General features: G+C 42.3%; 2 protein-coding genes and 1 pseudogene across 3 annotated transcripts in view; 2 read left to right on the top strand and 1 right to left on the bottom strand.

The window, feature by feature from the left end:
* The first annotated feature begins 2,542 nt into the window (after positions 1–2,542).
* Positions 2,543–3,211, top strand: LOC125635855 (claudin-22-like). Its single transcript, XM_048848118.1, has one exon. It carries the CDS (start codon positions 2,543–2,545, stop codon positions 3,209–3,211), a length of 669 nt encoding a protein of 222 aa, XP_048704075.1.
* Positions 3,212–4,723: 1,512 nt separating this feature from the next.
* LOC125636018 (claudin-22-like) lies at positions 4,724–5,261 on the top strand (annotated as a pseudogene).
* Positions 5,262–6,634: 1,373 nt separating this feature from the next.
* WWC2 (WW and C2 domain containing 2) overlaps positions 6,635–22,408 on the bottom strand; it is a 184,594-nt gene continuing 168,820 nt past the window's right edge. The window contains exons 22-23 of one of the 2 annotated variants that reach the window (XM_048847887.2): positions 17,916–18,043; positions 6,635–9,496 (exon numbers count right to left, since the gene is read on the bottom strand). In XM_048847887.2, the coding sequence (XP_048703844.2) occupies positions 9,430–9,496; positions 17,916–18,043 (195 nt within the window). In that variant the 3' untranslated portion in view covers positions 6,635–9,429. Of the gene's footprint in view, positions 9,497–16,758; positions 17,453–17,915; positions 18,044–22,408 lie in introns of those variants that run through there. The other variant, XM_048847885.2, reaches the window with a different exon arrangement.

Genomic DNA, 22,408 nt, shown 5'->3' with positions numbered 1-22,408 from the left:
CTTCCATTTAGCAGCACAGGTAAGACTGGTGGAATCCTTTCTGTTGCAAGCTAGGATGTGTTGTGGTGTAACTCGTTTTCCACAACAGATGTACTGAACTATTAAGAAGCAGGATCGATCAGTGGATGTTAGCTAGCCAGCATCCAGGCTGTGAGGTGAGGGGGCCTGGGGCTGGGTGCAGGATTTGTCCCCTTCAATTGCGAGATGACATCTGGGAGCGTTGAGAGCGTAAGTGGGGGCCGTGTTAATAGGTTAATGAGATCGGCAAACCAAAACTGTCTGGGCCACGCCCTCATTTGAGCTGTATTGTTTGATCTTGAGGGAATTAGAGGGTAAGCATACGCGAGTCCGGATAGCCGTAGGATCAGAAAGACATCTGACCGGAAGCTGGAACTGGATCCTCCTCTGGAACAGAACCTATGGCGGTTGGACACAAAGAGTTCTAAACTCAGGCACCCCCAACCTGTGCAAGATGTCTTGCAGAATGGAGTCCTTGAGTGGTCCTTTGTGGTTGTCTGAGTATTAATGACTGGGATGGTGCCCTAAGGTGTTCTGTAGGCTACGAAGGCGCAGGGGCCCTGTCATAAACACACAGCTAAGGGTATCATAAAATCCCTCCTTTACCTGTAAGGGGTTAAGAAGCTCAAATAACTTGGCTGGCACCTGACCAAAAGGACCAATAAGGGAAGAAGATCCTTTCAAATCTGTGGGGGGAGGTCTTGTTTGTGCTCTCTTTGTTTGTGTTCTCTTGGAACAGAGAGAGGGACCAGGCAGGAAAAAACCCTCTCCTAAAACCCTACCTGAAATAAGCAGCTAAGATTACAAAAATTGTAAGTAAAGCAAGGAAATGTGTTAGATTATCTTTTGTTTTAGCTTGTGAATGTTCCCTATGTTCAGAGGGAGGTTTATTCCTGGTTTTTGTAACCTTAAAGCTTTGCCTAGAGGGGAATCCTCTGTGTTTTAAATCTTATTACCCTGTAAAATTACCTTCCATCCTGATTTTACAGAGGTGCTTCTTTTACTTTTGTCTTTATAATAAAGTTCTGCTTTTAAGAATCTGATTTGTTTTTAGTGTCCTAAAAACCCAAGGGTCTGGTCTGTGCTCACCTTGTTTACCTATCTGGTTTGGGGATTGGGGGCATATTTTGGGGAAACAGGAACGCCAAGTGGTCCTTTTCCTGAATCTTTGCCTAACTCACTTGGGTAGTGGCAGCAATACCGTCCAAGGACAAGGAAGAATTTGCGCCTTGGGGAAGTTTTTAACCTAAACTGGTAGAAATAAGCGTAAGGGGTCTTTCATGCGGGTCCCCACATCTGCACCCCAGAGTACAGAGTGGGGAGGGAACCCTGACAGGCCCATCGGTGTGACACTGACTGATGCACTTTTCCTCAAGGGGGATCACTTCCTGACACAGCAGCAACGAGCACGTTCCTCCCTGTGTGTTGATATAGTACATTGCAGTGGTGTGTCCATGAGTAGCTGTACTGTGCCAGGAGGAATGCTATGCAGAACAGCCCTCAGTCAGGATGAGAAAAAATAGATTTCAGAGAAGCACATACCAGGGCAAAAGCATGATGCTATATCTGGGTTCCATGATTTCCCACTGACCCTGCTTATTTAGGGCCTCATATGGGAAGGTGATGAGCATTTCCTACCACCAGGAATAGGAAACAACCTCAGCACCCACTAACTGAAATTGGAGTTGAGCAAATACTCAGCACGTTGCAGGACTAGACCCAGAGAGTACAGGGGACAACTTCAACTGATTTAAAATGGTCACAGCTGCATTTTCTTCAGTTTACAACAACTGAATTTCTGCTCTGAATTCATTATGATGGGTGGGAGTCTAGAATTGTAATGGATTGCTTTCTTTATGGCACTTTGATTATTTACTCACTTCTCCTTTGCCCCTTAAATGGGTCAGACCTTAAAAGAAGCCCATTTTAAGAGAAACAAACATGGAAAAAATGAAACATACAAGGACCTTTTACAGAGAGTCTTCCCAGTGCTTGTGACATAGAACAAGAGAGTGGAGAATAAGCCACTGTGTATGTTGAGGAAGTCTAAGAATAAAGATTATAGGGAAACAGTCTACCTTTCTTTACAAGGCCTCGATTTACATCCCTGAAATGTCAAGTTTTGCTATTACAATGAAGTCCTGTTGAGGACAGAGCTGGCTTTTTATCACCACTTAAAATCTAATTAATCCGTATTGAAGCACAAAGATTTCTGTTGTATTTAGGGTGAGGGGTCATAGAGCCTTCTTTGTTCATCCGCAGACTTGTAATCATCAGGCACTGGAAGGTAATAGATCAAATCTTGATCAGAAAGCCTAACCCATGGTTTAGCAGAGTCCTTCGTCCTTTACATGAAACATTATATTCATGAAGAACAAAAAAGTGTTTCAGAGTTTTCAAAGGGTTAATATCTAAGCTTATATTCAGGGCACAAAGAACTAAGATCATCATAGCTCCAACCACCACAAAAGGTATCAGCCCTTAGAGAGACATTCCTCCTAAAGCTTTCTGGACTGCTCTTCTAATGGCTTTAGTCTACAGAACTGTGATGCAATTAAATGGCATTTTTTTCTCTCTGTTTGGATGGTTTCTATCCTGTCTCACTACCTATTTACCTGACTGGAAAAATCTCGCTTTAGAGTTAAATGAATTCGAGACCTGGACCATGGGACTCTGGCAAGTTTGTGTTTCCCAAGAGGAAGGGGGAATTCAATGTAAGGATTTTGATTCTTTCTTGGCTTTGCCTCCAGAGTTTAGGATTTCTAGGATTTTGATGTTTGTTTCAAATGGATTAGGACTTTTGGGCTTCTTGCTTTCAGGTTTTGGGTTGGACTGTTTGAAGATCGGTGAAAGACAACAGGAACTAAAGAAACGGCTATTACTGCTTGGAGGAATACTCTTCTGGATATCAGCAATTACAGTCATGGCCCCAGTTTCTTGGGTTGCTCACACTGTAGTCGAGGAAAATTTGGATGAGAATATCCCAGAGATTATTCCCAAGTGGGACTTGGGGGAAGCACTGTTTGTTGGCTGGTTTGCTGGAATATGTCTTATACTAGGAGGGTCACTACTTAATTGCACTGTCTGTTCATCGGAAGTCCATCCATCCTCAGTCCATTACACAGTAACAGAAATGCAAGATCACTGTCAACACTTGGAAACTGAAAATAGTCCTGAAAATCTAGGAGTTTAAGTAGTACAGACAGTCTTCTCTTTCTTTTCAGAACTCTAGCACAAGGCAGAAGCTTGTTCCAACAATGATTCAAAGGACCCTTTGTTACTTAGCTGATTCATTAAAGTTGTGTGTCTAATTCTTTCTTCCTGTAATTGTTCTTTCAACGTAGTGTCGTCGCTCCGGGGGGCAAAACTGTTTTGTTTTGCAGCAGGACATTAAAGCTATCATGACTGTATGGAAGAACCACTACTTTGTTTTGCTATTAAAGCTGAACTGTAGACCCCCAAAATGTATAAGGTTGCTCTCTCGTATGTTGGTTAAGAGCCAAAAATGTTAAGTTTCCTTTTCATGAGAAGCCAATTAAGTGGAATTCAAAGGCTTTGACTCCCTATGGCACAACCATCCACCTATCTGATCCAGTAACATTTTCATGATCTAGAGTATTTCCCACCTCTACAAATACCCTCAAAATACTTGTGTTCTGGGTATAGACTTTTGCTACAGAGAGAAGGAGATCTCTGTGTAAGAACTGTGTTTCTTTATCCAGGAAAATTCCCAAAACCCTAAGAAGACTGGCAGAGATCTCGTTTTTTTTAAAGCACTCTTAGTTTCTTAAAAATGCTGCATGTAATTCACCAGCATCACAGGCCAGTGTCCCAAAACAGCTAGTCGTTTGTTATCCCAACCTACTATGGGGAAAACAAGACACAAAAGTTAACCTGGATGTTCTGGCACCTGCATATTTCAGATACAAAGAAAAAAATTAAAGAGCCAGGGGTGGCTGAAAAATACCTAGTTGAAAGAGTTAATCTGCTCATAAGCATTTGCTATTTTATAGAGTATAGGAACTGAGTTTTTAATCATGAATACTTGAATGGCATTCAGTGAAAGATTTCGGTTAAACTTTTATCATATATAGCAGTTCTTGTACATGGAATTAGTCTGATTTTAAACAAATATACTTCTTAAAACTTTGTAAAATAAATGCAGTATTTTTCACAGGCAGACCACCTTATTTGTTAAACTATATAAAGTTTGCATGGGCTTATCCAAATATACGGAATGTGAATTATTCAGGTTATGAATTTTATCATCCCAAACAATGAGCTAATTAAAAACATCCAGAACTATTAAAACTACTTAGTGAAAAGGGTTGGAGTATTGTTACCCCAATAGCGATAGAAAGGGCACTATTATTGAGTGTATGCTTTTCTGTTCAAAGACCAGCTATTTTCTGAAAAGCAAAACCAATGGAATATGAGCCCAGCTGCAGCCACATCTTTGAATTACTGATTTATCACGTTATTTCTCTATACTCAAAGCAAATCCACAAGAAACCAGATCAAACGAAATCTGTCAAAAATCCTTTTACGAAATAGCATATAAAAGGAGGGAATTATTTCACAGCTTACAAAGTTTATGTTTAGCGCAACAAGCACTAAACAGAAAATGTATCTGTAGTAGTTGGTAGAGATATTCCTGAAGCGTTTGGACTCTATTATTAAAATGGATTTAGCCCACATAAGTAGGATGCAATTAGCTGGAATTTTATTATTTTTGTTAGGATAGGTTTTTACTGGTGCTTATAATAATTTGTCAGACTGGAAAAAATCTCAATTTGGATGTAAATGAACTGGAGACCTGGGACTTGGGACTCTGGCAAACCCGTACTGTTCAAGACGAATCAAGAGGAACACAGTGTAAGGACTTTGATTCTTTATTAGTTTTGCCTGCAGAGTTCAGGATTTTAGTGTCTACATCGAATGGGCTTGGGCTTTTGAGTCTCCTGATCTCTAGTTTTTGGACTGCCTGAAAATGGGAGCTTCGCAACATGAACTAAAAGAAATGACTGTTTACTGCATAAAGGAATACTTTTATGGATATCTGGAATCTGAACCTTACCCCCCGTTTCTTGCGTTACCCATGTTATGGCACAAACATTTTGGAATGAGGCTATTCTGGAGATTGTCCCAGATGGGAATTCGGGGGTGCACTATTTTCTGGCTGGTTTGGTAGATTCTTTGTGATACAAGGAATCATTACTTATATGCACAGCTTGTTCAGCTAAAGATCACGAATAGTCAGTTTGTTATGCAGTGGCAGAAATTCAAGATACCTATCAACTTTTGTAAATCGGAAATATAGATCTGAACATTTAAGAGACTTTAAGAAGGGCAGACACCCGTTTCCTTTCAAACTCGACGAGAAGAATCAAACTTTTCAGTTCAGGATTTGTAGGTTTATCTGACACAGACGAACCACCTCACCTACAAGGTGTTAGATTTTTAAAAAAACTTTGTTATTCCCTTTAATCACCAAGTTAGAACACTGCACCCTTCCTGCAAGTCCGGTAAACCATTTTCATGTTCATTGTGGAGAGAAAAAACAATTGAGACTTAACAGTGATTAGACTAATTACTTTGGTTGTATCTGTTGATATGATAATACAGTTTATGACTGCACATATCTGGTAAATAAAATACAAAATCATAATATATGGATGTTTAGTTTAAAAAGTTACCACACATTTTCACGTGTTGATCAATGTATCTGTCATATAAAAATAACTTACTATGGATCTAAAGTATGAGTTCTGGATTTTCTATTATGGAATATAGGCTTGATTCTATTCAATTAAATGGAAAAAAAACCTCCCAGTGACTTAATTGAGCAAGAATTTTTTCTTTGACTTGCGTATTTCCAACACTTAAGAAGCCTAAATAGTTTGCATTGGTGGATTTGCTGTGACAAGAAGGTAATGGGCAAGAAAGTTCTCGGTGTCCATTAAAAATGTTTATGCAAGACCTAGTGGGGTAGATCCTCAGGTGGTGCAAGGAGTCATAGCTCCACTGACTTCAGCAGAGCTATGGCCATTTACACCGTCTGAGGCTCTACCTCAGTCTCTCTGTTCTCTCATGTGCTAGGGTGACAGAGAGCAGAGGAGGGAGGTTAATGTGGGAAAGTGGAGTCCAGAGTTCCATGCCTATCTCATGTCACATGTAAATATATTTTTTGTACTATCAGTTTATACAGACCTCAATTTTCTCCATCACTAGAGCACCACACGCATTGGCACAAACTGTAGCTCATAAGAGCCTCAGGCCTAGAATACATTCCAGGACAATACTGAGCTGTGTTGCCTGCACGTGGAAGTTTGCACTTTGGATGGTTGTGGTCATAGCTATTATACACCGTTTTAATGAGCAGTGAATCTACTTGGACATTAACACTGGAGTTTAAGTGAAAACCGATGAGAGCACTTCCATTAGCATGATATGCCACGATCCTAAGGACTAGCAGTGATTGACGTTAACACTGCAGTGACTTTCTGAAGTCAACAAAAATAGTAAGTGAACATCTACTTTTGCAAAGAGCTCAGAAACAGCCCAGGAATCAAAGATTTCACTAAAATTAAACACTAGTCTACAAAACGGCTTTGTTAACGTTTTTTATTTTTTTTCAAATCACTGAAACACATTGAAAGTGCAGAGACAAAAGTTAATCTATGTGATGTATTTGCATACTTTTACAGACAAAATTAGAACAGAAACACATTCGGAGTATAACCTGATTAAATATTTAGTTCAGTCCTGAGCATTCGATGCTTAATACAGTATAAACATAGCAACAGTAAAAAAGATTTTAAAATTATTTGATTTGTATCCTAGAACAATTTCTGCTGAACTTCATTCATAATATTGTTTTGTACCTGTAATACTTAATTTTGATTACACAAGTGCAATTACATACTGATAACTGAAACACGAGAACTAATTACTGCATTTGTTATTCCCTGTACAGGGTAAACTCTAATTCTTCAAGAGTGAGATTTATAAATCTGAACTTCATGGTTTGTTCATATCCACTTTTAGTTCAGTCTATTGAATGTTTCAGCAGTGTGAATAATTTGAATTAGTAAAAAACAAAACCCCCACAACTGTTAAAAGCTGCCTATAAATAAGTTTGTAACGCTACTAATGAGTTGGAAAGTGAGGAGAAAGAGCTGATATGTTTAAGTCTGTCTCATTTTAAAAATGAGCAAATTTTGCAAACTAAAGCCATCAGAACTTGACCGTCTTGGCCACACCCAATCAGAATTTATATTTTTATACTCCTCTGAAGGTTATTCAACATATACACAAACAGCAGCTAGTCTGGCAAGAATTTAGAAAGCTGTAAATATTTCCCACAATAGTTTAACATCAAACATTTTAAATGGCCAGAACTGAACTATATTTAACAGAACATAAATAAGACTGTAAATAAATAAAAAAATAAATCATACGGTACAATTCTACACATCCTACCAACACTTTATATAATCAAACTGAGAAGCTGAAACAGTCAACCTTCGTTTCACCTCTACAGTAAATGTCAAACTTCTGTTTTTAAAGTTTGACCTCACAAGCATGAATCATATCTTCTTGTTTCTAGTAGTCGTGTGTGTGTGTGTGTGTGTGTGTGTGTGTGTGTGTGTGTGTGTGTGTGTGTGTTAAAAGAACAGCAATAAATGGATATCCATGAAGAATGATGCTCAGTCAGTTGGCCTGACTGGCACTTGTTCAGAACTGTGTGGCCTCCAGTTATACATTTATTATTTCAAATCCTTTAAATGTATTTGTGTATCACAAGAAAATCCTTGGTGTGTTTAACAAAAAAGATTCTAGGCACAGAATTTTCTTACCTTGACATTCGCAAACATATTGTAGCTATGTTCTCTTCATCTTTCAACAAGGCTAATTACTTTCTGGAAAAGTGAAGTGCTATGTATAGGTGGCTTGTCAATATAATCTGTAGGTTAAGGACAAAGATTCTATCCATAGAATAAAAAAAAAAACTTTGAATTTAACATTTTTTTCAAAAACCTTCAGAGATTAGGTACTGTAGATACAAGTTGAGTTACATTGTTTGGCTATAAGATCAACCACAAAGTTTTGTTTTACCCAACAGCGTGTTGTAGATGCTTTATTCCAGATCTGATGCAGTCGCATGCTTCCCCAGGGACGATGACAAGCACATCCACATTGTGAAACAAAAAGGTCTGGTCAGATAAGTGAAAATTCTATTTTGATAGACATCTTGTGCACATTTACTCCTTAAGTTTGTTCAACTTGAACCATCATTATTCTGAAAAACAGCTTGTGTTTCATTTACTTAAAAAAAGGTAATGAGTACTGGAGTACATACCCAACTGAAATAGTTTATGGTTTCTAGGTCACAGATTTTTCCAGCATGGATTTCTACACCAACAATACTTCCGGTACTAGCGTCAGTGGATTCATTTTGAATTTGATGGGTAGTTTTTCCTCTTCTGACAACAGCACGGGTTTAATTTTTCATGAACCTGATCTTTTTTACATACTGCTTGTTGACAAAAGTAGACAACATTTAGGTCAAAAGGTTACATTTAAACGTAAGATTTGACAGCGCAGTGGTATGACTACTCATCTATAAACACTTTGATGTGAATTTGATTCAGCTTCAGTTTCAGAAAGCAGCTGCCCTTTTGGTAGTGTCACTGTTAAGAGGTTTTAGGGTTACTGGTCTGCCCTTTCCCCTCCCCACCTTGCAGATGCAAAGTACTGTACAGTGCAGCCCAAAGTACTGTACATTCACAAAATTATACTCCTGCACTCAGTACTCCACCTTCTTTCTTCACAGAAATAAAAAGGACAGTCAGGAAATGGTTTTCAGAAACAAAATCCCAACGTAGGTGATGGAAATCTAAACTGCACCTGTTACGAGGCAGCCTTGCTGTTTTGGAAAGGAGCTTGCATTCATGGTTAATTTCAAACTATAAAAGTCACACTTGTACAAAAATATTGCATGGCATAACAGCCATCTTCACAGTCTGCTCACGTGAAAATAGTGAAAAGACAAACAATCTTCTGTTGAACGTAATATTTCTCAACACAGTGCGGTTCAACAGGATACACACTTTCCTTTGTTCCATCTTTACAAAATAAGAGCACACATGCGATACATACAAACTGTACAAAATTAGCATCCGTGTACCAGAAGTGTTCCACTTTGGTTTTCTGCTAGTTGTGGTTTGTTTGTTTGTTTGTTTGTTCGGCGCCTTTTAACAGACAAGAACTCAGTTCGCTGTATTTTACAAATGAACATCTTTATAGTCGGATGTAAAATAGAAGATCTTTAAAAGCAGGAGGTTCTAACTACAAAACGTTCATCTAAAAAGATGAGCGAGTGGAAAAATACTTCAGTGAAAAATGTAATTATACATCATCTGCTGGTAGGGATGGTATGTTGATCTTCGCTCTTGTGAAGTAAGCTATCTTCTCCCTAGAATTAGAAAATAAGTTTAAGGAAACCTTTAAAGTGATCAGCAGCTAAAATACCACAAGAACTCCAACAGCTTCAGTATGTGATGAATAACGTAAGAGAACAGCTCTTTAAACTATCGGTTTTATGCAAAAATTTCAAGTACAAATAATTTATTCTATTGATTAAAAGCCTTGGGGTCAGTGCTTTCAAGGTATCCAATGAATATGCTTGCAGAGAACGCTGTTGCCAGAGAAGTCTGAAATGAAGGGCCTATATTATGCACACTTATCAAAAGAGAGAGAAGCTCCAGTGGGAACAAAAAATGAAGCTTCTCAGTACAGCAGCGGCAGCAACAAAAACTCGTAATCATAACATTGCGATCATGGTAACCATATATCCTAATATGGCATTAAAAGGGGAAGAGTCACTGCTAAAAGAGCGTTTGACATCTGATCCAGACTTTGAGAAAGAAAATTAGTGGAAGGGAAAAACAGGGCAGGAGTAACAAGCTGCATGAATTCCCTCAAAAAGAGGTAGGTAGAATTGTCACTATATGTTCCAGTTGCTTCCCCAGGCCTATCATTATCACCTCAGCCTTATCTGGATTACGCTTCAGTTAGCTAGCTAGCTAGCTCTCATGCATGTACCAGTCTCACTCAGATACTGAACCGGCTTTCAATAGCACTGCATGGCTTATAAGGGAAAGATACAGAGCTCAATGTCATCAGCATGCAGAAAGTACCTCCCCATTAGCCCTCTCAGTAGCCCAATGGACACGATGAATGAGATAGGGACAAAAGAGAGCCTTGAACTCCACAAGCCATTGCCCCTAGGGGATAAAGAGCCACACTACTCTTGGGGAGTACTTGGCAAAGGAAGGAACAGCGGCACCAAAGAGCAGTTGTGCCTTCTCTTGCTACAGTCTACAGCAAATCTGTAACATTTCATAATGAACAGCATTGAAAACAGCAGATTTATCAGCACAGGCACCAGGATCTTCACACTTCAGTAGGAGATCATCCACCGTTACTACCAATGCCAGCCCTGTACCCACGTTTGTACCAGATTGAAAAGTTTCAAGCAGATCTGGGGCATCTAGATACTCTTAATTGTCTCTATCACCTTAACCAAAAATGGGAGACTAGACAGCCGGTGGCATTTAACCATATTGCCAATGTTACATATTGGTTTCCTGATCAAGGGTTGCGCAACAGCTCCCTGAACAGATACCACCTACATGACCTGTCGGAAGGAGGGGGTCGACAAGCTCCACTAGCAACAGACCGACTACTCTCCTGCTGACCCTTACCAGCCAAGAAGGAAGTGAATTCAAAGAGACAGCAAAACACCTCTAATCTCTCTCATTGAATTGGACTGAACTTGACTCCAGTTCCTGCCACTCATTCACAGTAGCAGGCAGCCAAGCCCAAATCTGCTCAGTTTTATTCACAACATATCCCTCATAACTAGAGGAACTTTATCAACTACCCCAGGAAGGCAGCTCTGATCAACAAGTTCTCTGTCACCCAAACCTAATCTATTGATTGAGACGTTTTGGATGATATGGCAGAGGCAAAGAATCTTTACTTTGCCTCCCACATAACCATGGCATAAGAATTTAAAGACTCTTTATGACTCAATCTCTGAACATCAGCCCCAGATTTCCGTCTCTGGAGACTTTGCTGTCTTCATTCTCACTTCACCCATGATAGGTTATCTATAGACAAAGGAAATCCATGAGGGCAAAGCCAGATAAGATGGTGCATAGGACACAACGTATATGTAACCCTTCTGCCTGTCAGAGTTGGCAGCAACAAGGGCCGGGTTCAGTATCTAGGGGTTCCATTCCAATAACATAATGCAAAACCGGCTCAAGCCCCCACCCAGTGACCTGGGACAAATTTATACCACCCCCGCTGGGCGCCTCCAAGAGGCAATACTTCCCCTCTCACAAGCGCATAGTCTGAATGCAGCAAAAAGCCTTTTAATAACAGAGAGAAACAATGTGGCATTATGTTGGGGAAATACCACCAACGGGATTCATAACACAACCCATGAGCAAAAAATCCACCCCAAGCAAATTGGGGCGTGTCCTTTCCCTTTGGTTCTTGAGTCCAGCAACCCAAAATCACCCAAAGTCCCAAAAGTCCAACGACCCAAAAGTCTCTGTCCCTGATCAGAGTTCAAAAGTTTATCTGCAGAGTTTTACCTCCCAACCTGGGTGAAGATTGGGGGAGGAGGAGGTGAAGGGGCACCTTACGTGGTCCAAAGCTGATGGCCCCACCTCTCCCTGGGGCTCCGCTCTGCCAGCTGCCCCATGAGCTGCTCTAGGCATCTGACAAACTGCTCTGCTCCACCAGCCGCTCTGGTCGCCATCCCGCAAACTGCTCTGCAGTATAGCTTCAGGCTCCCCCACTACTTAACACAACACTCAGTGATTTCAGCTCTTAGTAAGTTTAGCTCTTTTGTGACTTCAGCTTGTAGTAGGGGAGCCTCAGTGCTCGTGCACCATTGGCCCAAAGTGAATTCAGCTCAGCAGCCTGTAACTAGACTCCTAATGGAATCAAAATTAGCTCTAATATTCCACAGTGGAGAGAGGAGGAAGTGCAATTAGCATGTAAGGCCCTCACGAGGGGGCCCATGCCACCAAGTATTAATACCTGTCCCCAGACTCTCTCAAGTCACAGAGTTTTGGAACCCATATCCCTTGCCTAGCAAGTGCTCCTTAGTTGACGGCGAGTCCCTCCGTCATAACAAAAGGCCAAGTACAGGTCCACTGTCCTTGATACCCATAATCAGGGTAATAACAATTTATTATTCCTGCCCCAATAACAGAGACACTGGGGATCCCACGGCAGCCAAAGTGACCATTTTGGCAGCAATTGGCTCATGCTAGGTGGGGTGGGTGTGCCTATGCAAATGAGATCGGCCCCTGAAGTTCTTTTCCACAACTTGCCACACCTCACCACCAGATGTCAGGGTGGAGCTCATCCTGACTCTGCTTACATATAGATTATGGATGATAAAAGTTTACAATATTCTACCAACCCCTCAATAGTGATCTTTCACAGGAATATCTTCCCACAGAGCCTCCTAGAGGTGCTCTACTTTCATTAGTTTTTGAGTGGGGACCATTAAAACAGGTCCATCGCCTGACAGGATAGGCGTGCCCTAAACTCAAACTATAGGGGGCTATTTCCCCAGTACATGGAGCCTGGATTCCAACTGCCTAAGCTTGAGCTCCAGTTCAAAACACTCGGTCAAGAGTGCAACTATCTGAACTGAGCCAGTAGCTACCAGTTCACATAGTTACATGGCCATCAGGAACTTCGGAGATGATACCAAGGTTTTATCGTCCCGATGGATGTTGAAGTCATTGTGTAACTATCTGCCTCAATTCCTCCAACAACACTACGGTTAGGAGCTTCCATAGCTCATGCCAAGATCTGGGAGAGCAATGGGTTGATTAGCACTCTGACAAAGTTCCTCCTCTGCCTTGGTGGGTCCTGCGCTTATTGGTGGATTTGCTCGCCTCAGAGGTTCACGGCAGCCCTCAGTTTGGCCACTTTCAAGGCTCAAATCTGCCGTTCACTCAGTTAGCCTCATCACTGGCCAGCATGGGGAAAAGGAAGAACAACAATCCCTTCAGTCTCTGCTGATCCACCTAATGGATTGGGGAACAGGCCAGAGACCTTCCCCTCTGTTGGAACCCACAGTCCAGGTCAACTCCTCCGGTATCAAGTTGGGAGAATGGAGGGATGGGGGGAACCCGGGCCCGCCCTCTACTCCGGGTTCCAGCCCAGGGCCCTGTGGATTGCAGCTGTCTACAGTGTCTCCTGTAACAGCTGCGTGACAGCTACAACTCCCTGGGCTACTTCCCCATGGCCTCCTCCCAACACCTTCTTTATTCTCACCACAGGACCTTCCTCCTGATGTCTGATAATGCCTGTACTGCTCAGTCTTCCAGTAGTATGCCTTCTCACTCTCGGCTCCTTGCGCCTCTTGCTCCCAGCTCCTCACACACACACCACAAACTGAAGTGAGCTCCTTTTTTAAAAAACCCAGGTGCCCTGATTAGCCTGCCTGTCTTAATTGATGCTGGCAGCTTCTTGATTGGCTGCAGGTGTTCTAATCAGCCTGTCTGCCTTAATTGTTTCCAGAAAGTTCCTGATTGTTCTGGAAACTTCCCTGTTACCTTACCCAGGGAAAAGGGACCTCCTTAACCTGGGGCTAATATATCTGCCTTCTAGCACTCTCTTGTAGCCATCTGGCCTGACCCTGTCACAGCACCCAAAAATTAGTCACAAATTAACTCCATTCCAAGACACACACACACACACACAGAAGATAAAGACAATATATTTTATCCCATTTTGCAGTGAGTGACTGCTGTATTCTGAGTTGGAGGCAAACAGCATGGCCATACTACCTCCCTGATCATTCTCCTTAGGTTGATTCTGTACTAAATAGCTGGCTGCTGCATCAGAATGGATCCATCAGTATTATCCTACCAGCTTTTGGTGATGCAAGCAAGATCAGGTATTCATCCTTCAGTCACCACAGGTGACACTATTCACCACCAATCTTGCATTTAACAGCATGAGCCTAAGGCTAGAACCACAGCCTCTTAAGAGTTAATGACAGGCAAAACCAACAGAAATGAAATTTATAAGATATCATTTCTGCTTTACACTGAACAAAACCCATAAACAATCTCTACCTGCCTTGTTTCTCCCTTGTGGCTGTCAAAAGGGACTAGAGCGGGCCAAAGCCTCCCAGCCAGCCATCCAATTATGGTGCCAGTTGTGAGGATTTCCTGATCAAATAGATATTGCCTTAACACTAACTTAACTCACTATTATGTGTCCTAGATTGATTGGCATCTGGGAGATTTACTAAAATTATGCCAAAGAATCTCTGTTAGCCCTGGTCTACACTCCAGGGTTAGGTCGATTTTATAATGAATGCGTCTACACAAGAAACCCCGTTCCATCCAGGGCTCTTAAAATTGACTTCTGTACTTCTCCCTGGCGAGGGGAGGAGCGCTAAAATTGACCTTGCTGTGTCAAATTTGGGGTAGTACGGATGCAAATCTACGTTACTGGCCTCCGGGAGCTATCCTAGAGTGCTCTAATGTGACCGCTTTAGACAGTACTTTCAACTCCGATGCACTAGCCAGGTACACAGGAAAAGCCCTGGCAACTTTTGAATTTCATTTCCCATTTGGTCAGCGTGGCAAGCTCAGCAGCACAGGTGACCATGCAGTCTCCTCAGAATCGCAAACAAACTCCAGCATGCAGCGAAGGGGAGACACTGGATCTGATTGCCATATGGGGAGAGGAATCTGTGCAGGCAGAGCTCCGATCAAAAAGAAGAAATGCTAATATATATGCCAAATCGCACAGGGCATAATGGACAGAGGCTACAACAGGGACCCACAGCAGTGCCACGTGAAAGTCAAGGAGCTCAGGCAAGCCTGCCAAGACAAAGGAGGCAAATGGTTGCTCTGGGTCAGAGCCCCATACATGCCGCTTCTGTGAGCGGCTGCATGGCATTCTAGGAGGGGACCATACCACTACCCCACCACTGTCCGTGGACACCTGCAAGGGGGGAGTCTCATGCGACATGGAGGAGGATTTTATGGAGGAGGAGGAGAATGCGCAGCAGGCAAGCGGTGAATCCGTTCTCCCCGGCAGCCAAGACCTTTTCATCACCCTGGAGCCAATACCCTCCCAAGGCAGGATCCCCGACCCTGAAGGTGGAGAAGGCACCTCTGGTGAGTGCACATTTGTAACTACAGTACAGGGTTTAAAAGCAACAGTGTTTAATGTTTGATTTGCCCTGAAGACTTGGGATGCATTTGCGGTCAGTATAGCTGCTGGAAAAGTCTGTTAATGTGTCTGGGGATGGAGCAGGAATCCTCCAGGGAGATCTCCATGAAGCTCTCCTAGAGGTACTCTGAAAGCCTTTGCAGAAGGTTTCTGCGGAGGGCTGCCTTATTTCAATCTCCACGGTAGGACACTTTATTAAGCCAAGCCAGTAGCAAGTAGTCTGGAATCACTGCAGCACAAAGCATGGCAGCGAATGGTCCAGGGATTTGGTCGCATTCAAGCAACATTCGGTTTTTATCTTTCTGTGTTAGCCTCAGGAGGGTGATATCATTCATGGTCACCTGGTTGAAATAGGGGAATTTTTGTAAGGGAACAGTAAAAGGACCCCGTTTATGCTGGGCTGTTTGTGCTCGGCTAAAAGGGATCATCCCACAGCCACACTGCGGGGGGAGGGGTGAAGGAATCATCCCAAATAGCCACGCGGGGGGGTAGAGGGAGGTGTGTGCTGCACATCCACACGAAAACCGCAGCCCCTCCTTTTAAATGGCAAACCCAACCGGCATTGCTATGGGAAAGGAGGGTGCTGCAGTTTGAAAACATTCCCACATGTTATGAAGGCGTAAGAAGCCAAACCCGCTCACCCTTTGGCTTACCATGGCTGCCTGGAAACCAAATTCTGTTGACCAGCCAGCCATGTGTGATGTGTCACCACACCAGCAGGCGCTCAATATAAAAGGCAAAATGCGACCTTGTACCTAAAGCACATGTGCTGTCTGCTGTGAATTGCTTGATTCACTGGGAAAGAGTCTCCCTTTTGTTCTCAGAAATGTATCGTCTTAAATTTTACTCTCCCTTTTTATCCCCCCACAGGTGCAAGTGTTTCTATGTTCCCCCTATCATCTCCGTCCCTGAGATTATCATAGATCAGAAGGCGAAAAAAATGAACTTGCAATGACATGTTTTCCGAGCTCATGCGGTCCTCCCGCACTGATAGAGCACAGCTGAATGCGTGGAGGCATTCAGTGGCAGAGTCCAGGAAAGCATTAAGTGAGTGCAATGAGAAGAGGCAGGATGCAATGCTCAGCCAAACGGGGGAGCAAACGGACATGCTCAGATGTCTGGTGGAGCTGCAGGAAAGCCAACAAGAGCACAAACTGACGTGGCATCCACTGTAAAAGCTCCTGCCCTCCTCCCCAAGTTCCATATTCTCCTCACCCACACGCCCAAGAACGCAGGCGGGTTGGGGAAGGCGGCTCCGGGCACCCAGCCACTCAACTCCAGGGGATGGCCTAAGCAACAGAAGGCTGTCATTCAAACAGTTTTGGTTTTTAGCGTGGCTACAATAAGCAATGTGCCCTTGTAGTCTCCTTCTCCCCTCCTCCCCCACCTCACCTAGGCTACCTTATCAGTTATCGCCCTTTTTAAAAAAATTAATACATAAAGAATGCATGGTTTCAAAACAATAGTGACTTTATTTCCTTTGCCAGCTGTGATCGAAGGTGGTTGGCTTACAGGGAATTAAAATCAAGAAAGGAGGCGGGTTTGCCTCAAGGAGAAACACACACAACATTTCCCAGAGTGACTACCCTTGATAGCAGAATGTCAGTGATTGCACTGGCTACTTGAATCACAGCAGTCTCAACAGTAGATTTGCCCATTCCAATTGATTCCCGACTGACCGGTAGCAGTCAGGCGTTGCAAGCTTCCACAGGGCTATCACCACTTGCTTCTCAACTGTCAGGGAAGCTCTCATCTTAGTATTCCTGCACTTCAGGGTGGGGGAAAGCAACTCACAGAACTCCAGGAAAGTGGCCTCACACATGTGAAAGTTTCGCAGCCACTGGGAATCATCCCCTACCTCCAAGCCTATGTGGTCCCACCAGTCTGTGATTGTTTGCTGGGCCCAGAATTGTCGTTCCACTGTATCAACCAGCCCCACTGCCGCCATGATGTCCCAATTGCCACATCCCATGCTTTCAGTAACGTCTGTGTCCATGTCCTCCTCACAATCGTCCTCACACAATCGTGCTGCTGTCTCTTAGCCAGATTCTGCACATACTGCAGTATAATGCGCGAGGTGTTTACAATGCTCACAACAGCAGCGGTGAGCTGAGCAGGCTCCATGCTTGCCGTGCTATGGCGTCTGCACAGGTAACCCAGAAAAAAAGGTGCAAAATGATTGTCTGCAGTTGCTTTCATGGAGGAAGGAGGGGAGACTGACAACATGTACTCAAAACCACCCACGACAATGCTTTTGCCCCTTCAGGCATTAGGAGCTTAACCCAGAATTCCAATGGGCAGCGGAGACTGAGGGAACTGTGGGATAGCTTCCCACAGTGCACCGCTCCGTGAGTCTATGCTAGCCACGGTAGTGAGGACGCACTCTGCCGATTTAATGCTCTTAGTGAGGACATACTGGATTAAGAGAAGATGTAGGTTTTGACTAATACTGCACTGGCATATTGGCTTACGCTCAGATAATTCATGTTCCAACACTACAGCAAATTGACCAATTCTAAATAAAAGGATGTTCTTAAAACGAGAGCTTAGACTGACCAACTCTACAGATTTAGAAGAGCCAGAAGACCAACCAGAACATGCTGTACCTGAACGACTGCACTTCCACTGGCACTTTCTGGCTCTGTTCCCGTAACCGACACACATCCTTGGAAGCTTTTCTCATCAATTTTTCAGCACTTAAACCCTGTTTCTGTTCCTCCTTTGATTGTTCAGCCTGTAGAGGGGGAAAATTACAACATCCAGCAATTGACAATTTCAAAGAGGCTGTAGGAGGAAGAATGTAGAGTTAAATCCATCAGGCAAAATCTCTTTATACAAGGGAGTTTATGGAACATAGCACAAAGTTACCGAGAACTCAAGTAGAAGTGGTGTGCATCGCTTCAATAGGGAGCTGAGCGTTACTTTAGAAATGGAAAGAATGCACCAGCACATCTGCTAGCTAGATGCCTGAGGTGAGATAATTTATTTCCTGGGTTTATAACAGACCAGGGCCATGCCAGTTTGTTGTAGTTATGTTCCTGAAAAATGCGACTTTAAGCTAAATCATTTTAATTCTTATGGGGAAATTGGATTCGCTTAATGTAAATGGGGGGGTTAGGTTCCAGGGAAATTTTTTTCACCAGACAAAAAACTATATATATACACACACACACACAGAGTTTTAAACAAACAGTTTAATACTGTACACAGCAATGATGATTGTGAAGTTTGGATGAGGTGGTGAAGTTAGAGGGTGGAAGAGGGTGGGATATTTCCCAGGGAACGCCTTACTGCTAAATGATGAACTAGCACTCGGCTGAGCCCTCAAGGGTTAACACATTGTTGTTAATGTAGCCTCACACTCTACAAGGCAGCATGAATGGAGGGAGGGGAAGACAGCATAGCAGAGAGAGACAGCGACACACACCCTGTGTGAGGGAGAGAGAGAGATGCGTATTGCCCCTTTAAGTACACTGACCCCATTCTAAGTACATTGCCTTTAAAAAAATCAGGAAGTTGAGACAGCAGCTGCAGCCAGCTCTCTCCGTCCTGAGCCCTGTCCTGTCCCCACCCTGCTTTATATGGAGAAGGGGTAAGGGGGGCAGGAGTAGGGGAGAGGGGGACACCCTGACATTAGCCCCCCCTTCCCTGCACAGCAAGCAGGAGGCTCCCAGGAGCAGCTCCAAGGCAGAGGGCAGGAGCAGCACATGGCAGTGGGGGGAGGGACAGCTGAACCGCTGGCAATTGGTAGTCTGCTGGGCAGCTGCTGCACAGGGAACTTAGGGGAGCAGGGAGCTGATGGGGGGCTGCCGGTCCACCCTGGTTCCAAGCTCCCACCAGCTAGCTCCAACGGGCTGCTCTTCCTGCAACCCGTGGACAAAGCAGGCGGCTGCCAAACCTTATAAGGGAGCACTGCACAACTTTAAACCAGCATGTTCCCTAATTGATCAGCAACGTAACAACGAGACAATGTTAAATGGGACGACTAAGTGAGGAGTTACTGTACCAGTCATTGCCTGGCCAAGTGTTTAGTTACAAAAAGGAAAGAGAAGGTGCCTTCCTAATATTTAAAATACTTCTGCCCATTTATACTTCTCTACAATGCTGTTCTTACCAGCTTCTTAAAAAGAGACCAGCTTGGCATTAGAGCTTAGCCCCTCTTATGTTAACTATTTTAGATCGATTACTTACAAATGACCATTTGCTTTAGGATTGCTAAGGAAAATAGTAGGGCTGTCGATTAATCACAGTTAACTCACGTGATTAACTCAAAAAAATTAATTGCGATTAATCGCAGTTTTAATTGTACTGTTAAACAATGGAATACCAATTGACATTTATTAAATATTTTGGATGTTTTTCTACAATTTCATATATACTGTATTCTGTGTTGTAATTGAAATCAAAGTGTACATTATTTTTAAATACAAATATTTGCACTGTAAAAATGATAAACAAAAGAAATAGTATTTTTCAATTCACCTCATACAAGTACTGTAGTGCAATCACTTTGTCATGAAAGTGCAACTTATAAATGTACATTTTTCTTGGTTACATAACTGCACTCAAAAACAAAACACTGTAAAATGTTAGAGCCTACAAGTCAACTCAGTCCTACTTCTTGTTCAGCCAATTGCAAACAAGTTTGTTTACATTTACAGGAGATAATGCTGCCCTCTTCTTATTTACAGTTTCACCAGAAAGTGAGAACAGGCATTCGCATGGCACTTTAGCATATCTGGCATGTAAATACCTTGCAATGCCAGCTACAAAACATCTGTATGTTCCTTCATGCTTCGGTCACCATTCCAGAGGATATGCTTCCATGCTAATGATGCTCTTTAAAAAAATAACGTGTTAATTAAATTTGTGACAACTTCTTAGGGGAGAATTTTATGTTCCTTGCTCTGTTTTACCTGCATTCTGCCATATATTTCATGGTATAGCAGTCTCAGATGATGTCCAGCACGTTTGTTTTAAGAACACTTTCACTGCAGATTTGACAAAACACAAAGAAGGTACCAATGTGATATTTCTAAAAATAGCTATAGCACTTGACCCAAGGTTTAAGAATCTGAAGTGCCTTCCAAAATCTGAGAGGGATGAGGTGTGGAGCATGCTTTCAGAAGTCTTAAAAGAGCAACACACCAGAACCCGAAAGCTACAGACCCGAACCACCAAAAAAAGAAAATCAACCTTCTGCTGGTGGCATCTGACTCAGATGATGAAAATGAACATGCGTCGGTCCGCATTATTTTGGATTATTATCAAGCAGAACCTGTCATCAGCATGGACACATGCCCCCTGGAACGGTGGTTGAAGCATGAAGGGACATATGAATCTTTAACATATCTGGCACGTAAATATCTTGTGATGCCAGCTACGACAGTGCTATGAGAACGCCTGTTCTCACTTTCAGGTGACATTGTAAATGAGAAGCAGGCAGCATTATCTTCTGCAAACATAAACAAACTTGTTTGTCTGAGTGATTGGCTGAACAAGAAGTAAGACTGAGTGGACTTGCAGGCTCTAAAATTTTACATTGTTTTATTTTTGAATGCAGTTACTTTTGTACATAATTCTACATTTGTAATTTCAACTTTCATGACAAAGAGATTGCACTACAGTATTTGTATTAGGTGAACTGAAAAATATTATTTCTTTTGGTTTTTTTACAGTGCAAATACTTGTAATAAAAAATAAAGTGAGCACTGTACATTGTATTCTGTATTGTAATTGAAATCAATATATTTGAAAATGTAGAAAAATCCAAAAATAGTTAAATAAATGGTATTCTATTATTTTTTTAATCGCACAATTAACTATGATTAATTTTAATCACTTGACAGCCCTAGAAACTAGTATTTTTATGGCAGTCACCAAATTGCACTGTGGAGTTGGGGTGCCACACAGCATTTTGGAGCAAGTGAGAGCCCATCCCCCTCCCTAGGCTTCAGAGGCCAAGTTCCAGCCTCAGCCACAGCTTCAAAGTGCTAGTGTGAACCCTGCTAGCCCAAGTCTGTCAACACACACTGGGAGGCTCGCTCCTGCTTGCTCCAAAATGCTATGAAGGCATACCCTGAATGTATAGGCTACAAAAAGCAGCACACCTGCAACCTGTTGAAAATGAACATCTCTAATTTGCCTTCAACAACAAAGTCTATTGTACTAACATTTTTAATACCCTCCTATTTCTTTCACTTCATTTTTTTTAAATAGAAGCAATTTTGCAGTAATACAAGAGAAAATATCCACTTCAGAACATTAATACTGAACCACACATTTTAAAGGTGAGAGAAGGAAAAAGAAAGCAGCAAAAATAGCTGTTTTTCTTGTACGTAAGCGATCATTATAGTAAAAAATTGTTCTACTATACTTGCATAGTGTCTCTGCACCAGTGATTATAGAAAAGTTACCACCCCGAATAAAGCTATGGTCAGTGTTTATTAGTATCACTGCAGAAACCACTCACCCATCCCCCTGGAAATCCCTCTCTTCCCTCAAAATATCAAGTCAGATTTTAAAATTGAGGTTAATACAGAAATATTTTCCCCATTAGTTCTTGGACACTAGCAGGCATGGTATATACACAGTAAGAATAGCAATCTGCAACTTACTGCTGGCAAGTAAAGTAACACTTGGAAAATTAATACATGTTTTGTCAGTGGCCATGTGTTAAAATCACAAGCATTCCCAGCTAATACTGATAATCAGAATATGTAAGCATCCACTATTTCAAGTTTTCTACTTTTATTTTCACTTCACAGATCTATGATATTTCTGGAAATTGTACCACATTTAAGAGTAAATAGCAGGAAAGGAACGTGCTGCCTCTGATAAATGCAGAAACAAAACACCTACAGTGAGAAAGACAGGTTTCAGAGGAACAGCCGTGTTAGTCTGTATTCGCAAAAAGAAAAGGAGTACTTGTGGCACCTTAGAGACTAACCAATTTATTTGAGCATGAACTTTCGTGAGCTACAGAGTAGCTCACGAAAGCTCATGCTCAAATAAATTGGTTAGTCTCTAAGGTGCCACAAGTACTCCTTTTCTTTTAGTGAGAAAGACAGATTGTCAAGAGAAAATTTGCAGCAGATCT

The sequence above is a fragment of the Caretta caretta genome, chromosome 4 (assembly GCF_965140235.1).
Source record: "Caretta caretta isolate rCarCar2 chromosome 4, rCarCar1.hap1, whole genome shotgun sequence".
Classification (NCBI taxonomy): Eukaryota; Metazoa; Chordata; order Testudines; family Cheloniidae; genus Caretta; species Caretta caretta.
This window is presented reverse-complemented; position numbering and strand designations above follow the sequence as displayed.